Source organism: Setaria viridis, chromosome 9 (genome assembly GCF_005286985.2).
Source record: "Setaria viridis chromosome 9, Setaria_viridis_v4.0, whole genome shotgun sequence".
Classification (NCBI taxonomy): domain Eukaryota; kingdom Viridiplantae; phylum Streptophyta; class Magnoliopsida; order Poales; family Poaceae; genus Setaria; species Setaria viridis.
The window spans coordinates 16146433-16156508 of record NC_048271.2 but is presented as its reverse complement, the minus strand read 5'-3'; the positions used below and the strand labels follow the sequence as shown (position 1 = coordinate 16156508).

General features: G+C 44.1%; 1 protein-coding gene across 2 annotated transcripts; it reads left to right on the top strand.

Annotated features, from left to right (window-relative positions):
- Positions 1-621: 621 nt before the first annotated feature.
- Positions 622-8264, top strand: LOC117838826 (homeobox-leucine zipper protein HOX9). 2 transcript variants are annotated; one of them, XM_034719000.2, is made up of 19 exons: positions 622-1017; positions 1502-1831; positions 2170-2329; positions 2453-2532; positions 2629-2719; positions 2802-2897; positions 3318-3431; positions 3510-3593; positions 3694-3849; positions 3936-4010; positions 4519-4625; positions 4726-4906; positions 5352-5540; positions 5861-5941; positions 6187-6321; positions 6461-6786; positions 6879-6984; positions 7173-7322; positions 7770-8264. In XM_034719000.2, the coding sequence occupies exons 2-19, from the start codon at positions 1590-1592 to the stop codon at positions 7914-7916; spliced, it is 2520 nt and encodes an 839-aa protein (XP_034574891.1). In that variant the 5' UTR covers positions 622-1017; positions 1502-1589; the 3' UTR covers positions 7917-8264. The 2 variants fall into 2 exon arrangements, with proteins under 2 accessions (XP_034574891.1, XP_072146888.1); XM_072290787.1 differs by lacking the exon at positions 622-1017 and adding an exon at positions 1114-1131.
- The last annotated feature ends 1812 nt before the right edge of the window (positions 8265-10076 follow it).

Below are 10076 nucleotides of genomic sequence, written 5' to 3'. Positions count from 1 at the left end.
CAGCCACATGAGCATACGGGTCATTTTACACTCGGGATAGATAATCAACTGCAAATAATCAGGATGGCCAAACTCCCAACTTAACCCAGCAGATTCTGTTCGCAATCGATTCTCTCGCAATCGATTCTCAAATGAAACAAACAGGATCAGGATCATAGTCACATCCATCGCCAGTGTTGGCCTACCATGCGTGTAAACCGACCGAAGTTGATCTGCATCACAAATCTTTGAATCACCCGGCTAAAAAGCATATCGTGAAATATATATACTAGGTGACCTGTACCTACTACAATAATTTCACTTGCTTGCTTCACATTTGAAGTTTTTCACAGAAATAAAAAAGGTTTCTCCAGTAATTTCGTCACTGCAGTTTGGTCGTCAAACAAGCCAGGCTCACGCGACAGAGCAATGTCACGGACAAAATAATGACGTCTTTTCAGCGCAATAGTGACCCGCGATGCGGCTGCTACTTCTGCGCGTGGGCCCAATAACGCTGGGTGGACTACGTGCACCGAGTCCATCCACTCTCGTGGTCATGGCCTTCTACCTCTGCCCGCCACACCCCCCCTCCTGCTGTCTCTCTCTCCTCAGCTTTCTCCACCTCTTCTTCAGTTCTTCTCGTGCTCCGCACAGTAGACGTGCTAGCTAGCTAGCTGCAACACTGCCACACTCTCTCTCTCCGCCTCTCGCTCTCTCGTCTTTAAAGCTGTCGCCTTTTACCGCTCTCGTCCCCTGTCCTCTTCTCTCTCCCTCCCGTGCCGCGCTGTGTTTCTCGTCTCGTTCTGCTTCGACAGGATCCGGGAGCCCGGCGAGGGAGCGAGAGCGCCTCCAGCTGGTTCTGGGCGGCGACGCTGGGTGGGCGCGTTCCTGGCAGGTGATGGCAGAGGCTCCGTGCGCCGCCGCGGGGGGCGGTTCGCGCGGGGGCAGGCTGTGAGGGGGCGGTCCGGAGCCGGCGACGGTGCCCGTACGTCTCTCGCCTGCTAGCGTGCGCGCTCGCGAGCGGAGAGCTGAAAACAGGTGACGGCCGCGTCACTCCTCAGAGCCCCGTTCCGCGTACCTCTGCAGTCAGCCATTGCGTGTTCTTGCTGTTGTTTTTCGGATTTCTTGCGAGGCTGTGAAGTGATCTTTTGGGTGAGCTTTTATCCGCTTTTTACGTGGGAAAACCGGGGTGGGAGTAGAATGCGGATTAGAGCCGCCGCTCAACTTGCGCGTCGGATTTGTTATGGTCTGCAATCTGATCTTGCGTTGCGGAATCGTGTGGTTCCGGCGTCGTTGCCCCGGTCCCCGATTTCCGCCGCGGTTCATCGGCCGCATTTGCGTGCTCAGCTTCTGCAGCGGCCGCCCTTTTTTCCCTCCTCGGTTTCAAGCCAAAAGCTGACTCCTTTGCGTGCTTTTCTACGTTTCTTTGTCTGATGACGAGGGAGGGTTGCTAATCGCCGACAGTTTATTTTTGCAGTCCATTTCTTTTCTGACACAGTATCTTTTGGTTGAAATCTCGCAGGTTTTGATCGCTGCGAGGAGGAATTGAGAGCTCGCAAGGACGCGAGGAGGAGCTTTTGCTTCCGGTGGTGGTCAGTGGCCCGGCGACTATGGCGGCGGCGGTGGCGATGCGGAGCGGGAGCAGCGACGGCGGCGGCGGCGGGTACGACAAGGGCGGCATGGACACAGGCAAGTACGTGCGCTACACGCAGGAGCAGGTGGAGGCGCTCGAGCGGGTGTACGCCGAGTGCCCCAAACCCAGCTCCTCGCGCAGGCAGCAGCTGCTGCGCGAGTGCCCCATCCTCTCGAACATCGAGCCCAAGCAGATCAAGGTCTGGTTCCAGAACCGGAGGTGAGCACCCACCGTCGCCGCGCTTTTTTGAGTCAGTCAGGAATCGTGCTGGAGCTTACCTGAAAACTATTTCTTGGAGGTGAATCCTGATGAATGTTGTCGTTCCTAGCATAATGCTGTGATAGGTCCAACGTGAAGTGTAATGATGGCTGTAGAAATTAGCGAGAACGAATTCTTGCCCCAAATGGAGATGTGCAAACTTGAAAATCTCTTCATTCCTGTTCTGAGCATATGGCCAAAACATATTCTACCCTCGTGATCTTGCCAGTTCTATATGGATGCTGATCTGTTTTTTGCCCGCTCTAGCTGAATTCTGCGTCCATTGTTCATGGTTTTAGGTGCCGTGATAAGCAGCGTAAGGAGTCTTCCAGGCTTCAGGCCGTGAACAGAAAGTTAACCGCGATGAACAAGCTTCTTATGGAGGAGAATGAGCGCCTGCAGAAGCAGGTTTCCCAGCTGGTTCACGAGAATGCGTACATGAAGCAGCAGCTGCAGAATGTAAGTCTAGTTTTGCTGATGACAAGCCATGTTATAACAGCTGTTGTTTGTTGAAGTTCATACATATCTGGATGCCCATGGTGACTCTTGTTTTCCTGTGATACCATTGTATGTTGCTTGCAGCCTTCATTAGCAAATGATGTGAGCTGTGAATCAAATGTGACCACTCCTGCCAACCTAAGGGATGCAAGTAACCCATCAGGGTAAATCAGCCAAGTTTACTGCGAAACTGAGGGGTTCACTTTACTCTTTATTAAATTATACTGTCTATGCTAATCTTTGCCCCCCTTCTGGGCCAGGCTCCTTTCAATTGCCGAGGAGACCCTGACAGAGTTCCTCTCAAAGGCTACAGGGACTGCTATTGATTGGGTCCAGATGCCTGGGATGAAGGTGGGTTGCTAGCTTTCGAGGTTCCATACCCAGAAATTAAGCTGATTTAAAAATGCTTATATCGATCTCTTTCTGTGATTAGCCTGGTCCGGATTCTTTTGGTATTGTGACCGTTTCACATGGTTGTCGCGGTGTTGCTGCCCGTGCCTGTGGTCTTGTGAACCTGGAACCAACAAAGGTAGCTTACGCTTCAGCACATTGTTCAGAACTTATTATTACTTGAGGAATTTCTGTTGTTGGCTTCCATGGGATAAACACCGAAGCTGTTTTCTTTGTGTAACGCTAGACCTAGTCAGAAAGAGTTTTTTTTATGTACCTTACCTAACCTCAGGTAAAGCAATCCCAGTGGGCTAAGATCGTCTTTTTATTATTTGGTCAATTAATTTTCTTAAAACAGGTAGCCTTGGTGCTTCACATCCGAGGATTGTTTACAAAATCTTCTGCTGTTCATAACTGCCTTATCATGTTGAGCACTGAATCCAATTAAATCTTTTGTAACATATGGTTCCAAAACTTAGAACTTTTCCTGAAAAATTTGGGACGTACTGTTGCCATCAGTAAATTCTCTGGAGGTTTCTTATGATAGTGTGCTTGACAGATTGTTGAGATCTTGAAAGATCGCCCATCTTGGTTCCGTGATTGTCGGAGTCTTGAAGTCTTTACAGTGTTACCAGCTGGAAATGGTGGGACCATCGAGCTTGTTTACATGCAGGTTAGCAATTTGTTGCTGATCATTCCATTTGTTGAAGATAAACAGGCTCTTATATATAGTTTTTGGTTGTGCCTTCAGATGTATGCTCCTACTACTCTAGTTCCTGCACGAGATTTTTGGACACTGAGGTACACAACCACTTTGGAGGATGGCAGTCTTGTGGTGCGTATAGATCTGAACTTTTTCTTTTTTTCTTAACTTGCTAAAATGGTAAATTAGCCAATGTAATTATTGTCTGCTATGTATACGTTCCATCTTTCAGGTCTGTGAGAGATCTTTGAGTGGTTCAGGTGGTGGTCAAAGCACTGCCACAGCACAACAATTTGTAAGAGCTGAGATGCTTCCTAGTGGCTATTTAGTCCGCCAATGTGAGGGTGGGGGCTCGATTGTGCGTATAGTGGACCATCTGGACCTTGATGTATGATCCCAAATTCGACATGGTTGCTACACTGATGTTGAATGTTCTTCATCTAGTTTCTCATTCAGTGCAATCCTATCTTACAGGCTTGGAGTGTTCCTGAAGTTCTTCGGCCCCTCTATGAGTCGTCTAGGGTAGTTGCTCAGAAGATGACAACTGCAGTGAGTTCTTGAAAACTTTCCAGATCGACATTTATATTTGACATTTCACTATAAAGTTTAAATGTAGCATATGTATAATAAATGCCCACCTTTCTCGTAAGTCATATGATGGTTAGTGCTTAAGATTCGAATTGGTGTGGAGTTCAGTATCTCTTAAGCCATTATGTAGGTATAAATTTGTGCAGTAGTTCCATTTAGTGGCAACGAAATCATGTTGAATTCCTATATTAGTCATGATCATGCTATACATGTGAGGAGTGTTGACATATGGTCATTGGTGCACTTGTGTTTCAAGGTTCTTGTTGGTTTTAGCTTTCTAGATAAGATGGCTCATGGAATTGACTTATGTGAAGTTCAATATATTTTTCATTTATTGCTGAGCTACTTATTGAGAAAACACACCCTTCTTTGGTTTATCCTTTTGCCCTTGGATACCAGTACTGTACATATTTGGAGTGATGGATTATCTGTAATTTCTGCATCGTACACTGACTGTTATGTTGTAAAGGCACTACGGCACATCAGACAAATTGCTCAAGAAACTAGTGGAGAGGTTGTATATGCGTTGGGGAGACAACCAGCTGTCCTACGAACATTTAGTCAGAGGCTTAGTCGGTGAGTCTTAGATAACGATATTACTCTTGCTACTTCAGCTCTTTTTCTTTGGGAGAGAGCACTATTGTTCATTTATAACACGGATTTTATGTTCTTTTAGAGGCTTTAACGATGCTATAAGTGGTTTCAATGATGATGGTTGGTCTGTCATGGGTGGAGACGGCACAGAAGATGTTATCATTGCTTGCAACTCAAAAAAGACTAGGAACAGTAGCAATCCTGCAAGTGCTTTTGGTGCTCCTGGAGGTATCATATGTGCCAAGGCATCCATGTTACTGCAGGTGAGGGTGCAAAAATTCCATTTAAATTAGTCACTTGGCTGCTAAGCTGCCTGTTGCTAGGACATTTATAGTTCATTTAAAATCCAGGGCCTAAAAGTATGAGGTCAACACTTCAATTCACTTGTGTAACCCTGAAATGAATGTATGAATAACTTCTTGATACAATAAGAAAGCATCTTTGTTTCCTGACGTGCTGTTATAACTTATAAAGTTATGTCTTTGATTCGGTGATGACTTTAGAGTGTACTGTGCCTGGTTCTATAATACGGTATTTTTTGTACTACTAGTTCATTTAGGTTTAATTTTGCTGCATTAAATGGAAACTGCAAGTGCATGAGACTTAATAAGAAAGTTCTTGAAACTGTGTACTCATCTGAATAGCTTGTTGGTTTATTCAAATATGATTGCTTGAGTTCTCACATTCTGTTCTTGTTCGGTATTCCAGAGTGTTCCACCAGCAGTACTTGTTCGGTTCCTGAGGGAACATCGGTCTGAATGGGCAGATTATAACTTCGATGCATATTCGGCTTCAGCGCTGAAAACGAGCCCTTGTTCGCTTCCTGGGTTGCGGTCTATGAGATTTTCTGGGAGTCAGATCATCATGCCACTTGCTCACACAGTGGAGAATGAGGAGGTATGTTCAGTTCCCTAATTCCCTCTGCGGAAAAATGTTTGTTATGTGCTGTTTTCATTCACAGTTTACTCACTATTGGAAACATTTCAGATTTTCTGTTTTGTATTGCTAATTTGCTATAGATGGTCATTGTTGGTTGCGTGGTCCTTTCATGGTATAGTGTTATCATTTTGGTAGGCTAGCTTTCGTGTAATTTTGTAACCAGACCATAGCATTTGGATGAAATAATATGGAATTTGCAGTTATGAAAGACAAATTTATGTATCCCACTGTATATATTTTTCTGTGTAATGAGATTGTGGCCTTGCCCCAACATGCAGATCTTAGAAGTTGTTCGTCTTGAAGGGCAGGCTCTGACACATGACGATGGTCTTTTATCAAGAGATATCCATCTGCTTCAGGTAATAATGATTTGCTTTGGTGGGTTTCCAGGTTCAGTCTTGTTGCTACAAATCAGTGCTAACAAGGGGGAAAAACATTTCCTCACTAAGAGTAATCACCTGTCAAATATGGAACGTTAGTGTGTCAATTTTGGGGCAGTAATGTGCCTTTTTTATTTCTCATTTCTTATGCATAATTCTAGTGTTGTTGGACCCCCCTTGTAAAAAAGGCTTCTAACAGATCTCTGACTGGAATTATTTTTCAGCTTTGCACTGGAATTGAGGAGAAATCAATGGGATCTTGCTTCCAGCTTGTCTTTGCACCAATCGATGAGCTTTTCCCTGATGATGCTCCCTTGATATCTTCAGGCTTTCGCGTTATACCGTTGGACATAAAATCAGTTGAGTACTTTCTTTCTTTCCTTGAGATAAGGTTCATGGTTTAATCCAAACTATTCCTATCCCCCACCCCCCAACTGTTAGTTTAATCTGTCTCCTGTTTCCACATGCGTATCATTTAACCATCAGTATCTTACACAGGATGGTGTACCCTCTGGAAGAACATTAGATTTGGCCTCTAGCCTTGAAGTTGGTACAACCACGCAACATGCCTCAGGGGATGGATCTCCGGATGACTGCAACCTACGATCTGTGCTGACAATTGCCTTTCAGTTCCCCTACGAAATACATCTCCAAGATAGCGTTGCAGCTATGGCCCGTCAGTATGTTCGAAGCATTGTCTCTGCTGTGCAAAGAGTATCGATGGCTATTTCTCCCTCGCGGTCTGGCTTGAGCACTGGGCAGAAGATAATTTCTGGCTTCCCTGAAGCTGCAACACTTGTTCGCTGGATTTGCAAAAGCTACCAGTTAGTGCATTTGTCCCTATAAAAAATAATGTTGAAATGAAAAGAATAAGATAAACTTGCATGAAGCTAATAACACTTCTTCATGCTTGCAGGTACCATTTGGGGGTGGATCTGGTCAGCCACTCGGATGAAGCAGGGGAATCATTATTGAGAATGTTCTGGGATCATCAGGACGCTGTCTTGTGCTGCTCTTTCAAGGTAACTATTTCTTTCATTGTTCCACGTTTATTGAAACTGGTTAGCCTAATTTAGGGATGTACTCGAAGTCTGAAAATGTTGGATACGCCCAGGGTGTTGCTTGGTTGCCTGTAGAAGCTAGCTAACTGTACACAGCAAGATAAACATAACTTCGCTCAGCTCACACGTTTGTGCCTTTGTGTTCTCAGGAAAAGCCTGTGTTTACTTTTGGCAACCAGATGGGAATTGACATGTTAGAAACAACTCTAATTGCTCTACAAGATCTCACACTGGACAAGATCTTCGATGAAGCTGGTAGAAAGGCATTACATGCAGAGATCCCTAAACTGATGGAACAGGTACAATTTCTGAATTCAACCATGTAATGTGATTTTTTCCCTTTTTTCAGGCAAGCGACATCCAGTTTTAGTATGATATGTGTATCAGCATGCAAAATGTATAGCTGTCATGCAGTCTTTTGAATGCAGCATATACAATTTTTCATGCTTGAAAAACGCAAACTCCTTGCACCTAGCGGCTAGCATTTTTCCTTTATGCTTGAAGAATCTTAGGAAGGGTATGGAGTTCCTGTTGTTATTCATGGTAGAAGAAAAGTTGTGATCCTTCTTGTTGGATCCGCACCTGCTGAACAGAACCTGGAACCTGCCATTTCAGACATGGCTGCTGTTCGCAATTACCTGTTTCTTAGTTCTATCAACTGTTAATTTCCTTCCATGGTGTGTCCATTTTTAAAGGTTGCTTGTCATGGTTGAGGTTGGAATTGATCCTTGAGCTTCTCTGTTCAGGGTTACGCATACCTGCCAGCTGGTGTGTGCTTATCTGGAATGGGCCGCCATGTCTCCTACGAGCAAGCCATCGCATGGAAAGTTCTCGGCGAGGACAGCAATGTGCACTGCCTCGCCTTCTGCTTCGTCAACTGGTCTTTCGTGTGATCGAATCCAATCGCCCTGCCCTGAGCACTGAGCAGCCTCCATTTTTGCGTTCTCTGTAGAAGAGGACGGTTAAGACCGTGCCTGTTAGCTAGGTAATGCATGTTTAACTAGTTCTAGACCGAGGGAAAGCCAGCCGTGTAAAGATGCTGCTGTCTTGTAAATTTGCACTCATTTCCGCTAATTTAACCCGGCGAAGGGCTGGCTGCTGCTTGTGTAAGGAAGGCTGGTTCAGAATGGCAAGGAGTGACCAGATCGCCTTGCAAGTCCAACTGTTATGTTTGAGCTCCAGTGAAATGAGGGTCCGTCCAGTTATTTATTATTCTAGATCATGAAGATTTTCCCGTTTCAGCATCACTCCAGTGTACAAAACTGAGCGCTAGTACAATATTTTAGATGGATGTGCCAGTACTTGAATCAGCAGTATAACGATGCTTGCAAGTCAAGTACACGCTTTATGGTTAACTAGCAGAGTGACCCACTCAATTGCGAAGTTAGAGCTACTTGGACAGGGCACCATGAGACTCCGGGCGGCTCCTCGTCTCAGCGCTCAGCAGCACCACGGTGCAGAGCTGGTGAAGGGTAAAATGGACTGCAGGGCGGGGACCTAGAATTTTGGGCTTCAACGGCTTGGACTCCTGTGCACTACAGCTACGGCCGTGTTTGCTTGCTGGCCACTGCCAGCCCTCTCGCCAAGTATCCTAATAATTATCACCAATTCATGTTTTAAATTAATACCGCTCCTCTTTGTACAAACTTTTTTTTTAATCTATAGGTCTGTCATAATAACTTTCATCTATTTAAGCATTATCATCATCTCTTTATTCTATTTCATGCATATTCTACTTTGTAGGCAGTTTCTTTCATATTTTTTTTGCTATTCCAAGCAAATAACTCTTTCTTTGGGTTGGGACATCACGCTCCATCTACTATGTGGCCTATAGAGTAAACATTGGCATTTGCCCTATCGAGCTGCAAACTAGCTTGTGATATTTTTCCTTTGAGCGAATACTTGTTTTTTTTTTCCGTGAACCTGTTCGTCCTCTTGCATGGTGTCCCAGCTACCTTTTCTTTTTGCACCTAGCTATATATCTTTATACTTTTTATTATATTTTACAATAAAATACATTTCTGTAGTAAAACTTTGTTCTCGTATATGCATGGAATGAGCAACAAATTTATTTATTAATTATATTATATTATCTTCCTCTACAGTTAGCTTTATTTGTTTATAGTGGTGGAGATGGCTACCGAAGAAGCACATACACGGGTAATTTGGGGTTAAATTTTTCTTTATGACAGTAGTGAATAATTTATTAATATAATTTTTTTGGGCTAAGTTTTTCCGATGACAATTGTGGGTAATTCATAAATAGGTAAATAGGTATGGGAGGAGGCTTGAAGCCCCAATAGCCGTAGGCAATAAGCTTTTTGAGTTCTGGTTCTCAAAAGCATATATGAACAATATGCTTTTGTTTCTACAACTGCCAAACTTGCACATCAATTAGTTATTTGTAATGAAACCTTTGTTTGCATGTATCATGAAGGAAAAAGATATCACACGATTTTTTACGTTGGATTTTGATCAGAGTCAACCGAAGAGGATAAGGTTCTAACAACTGATAGAGGAGAGAGAAGAAGCCCGTTGATGATTTAATGTTGACCAAGGCCCACCACAACTGGATTTCAGAAGCCGATAGAAGACCGGAGGGAATCCGATCCGAAGCGAAACCGACTCCACCAAATAAGAAAAGTGTGGAGGTTTATCTTTAGTAGTTTTAGAATAGCTGTAATAGTCATGTCGTAGTCGACTAGGATTTTAAAATGATCCTTGTAATGAATAATCATCAATCGGTCAATGCAACCTTTCGGTGCCATGCCACCAAAATCCGAGGAGTAGGAGTAGAGTAGATTCGGCGAGTTCCTTCTTGCGCGCACGGTTGCATCAGCTTCGATCTCAGGCAAGCTTGTAACTACTGTCATCCGTTCATCATAACCTCTATGAACTTTCTCAGTTAAGTCTTATATTATGATATTCGGTTGTGTGGCTAGTTATCGAGTTATCTTAGATTGCAAGTAGAACTTTCTAGGCTTTGTACAATATTATGCTTATATTCAACGTTGCGCACAGTTATCGAGTTGCTTTGGTTTATTAAGTTGCAT

Coding starts and splice junctions, on each gene's coding strand:
- LOC117838826 (XM_034719000.2), top strand. CDS start 1,590: ATGGCGGCGGCGGTGGCGATGCGGAGCGGGAGCAGCGACGGCGGCGGC. Junction 2,330..2,452: donor TGAAGCAGCAGCTGCAGAAT/GTAAGTCTAGTT, acceptor TGTTGCTTGCAG/CCTTCATTAGCAAATGATGT. Junction 4,907..5,351: donor AGGCATCCATGTTACTGCAG/GTGAGGGTGCAA, acceptor TCGGTATTCCAG/AGTGTTCCACCAGCAGTACT.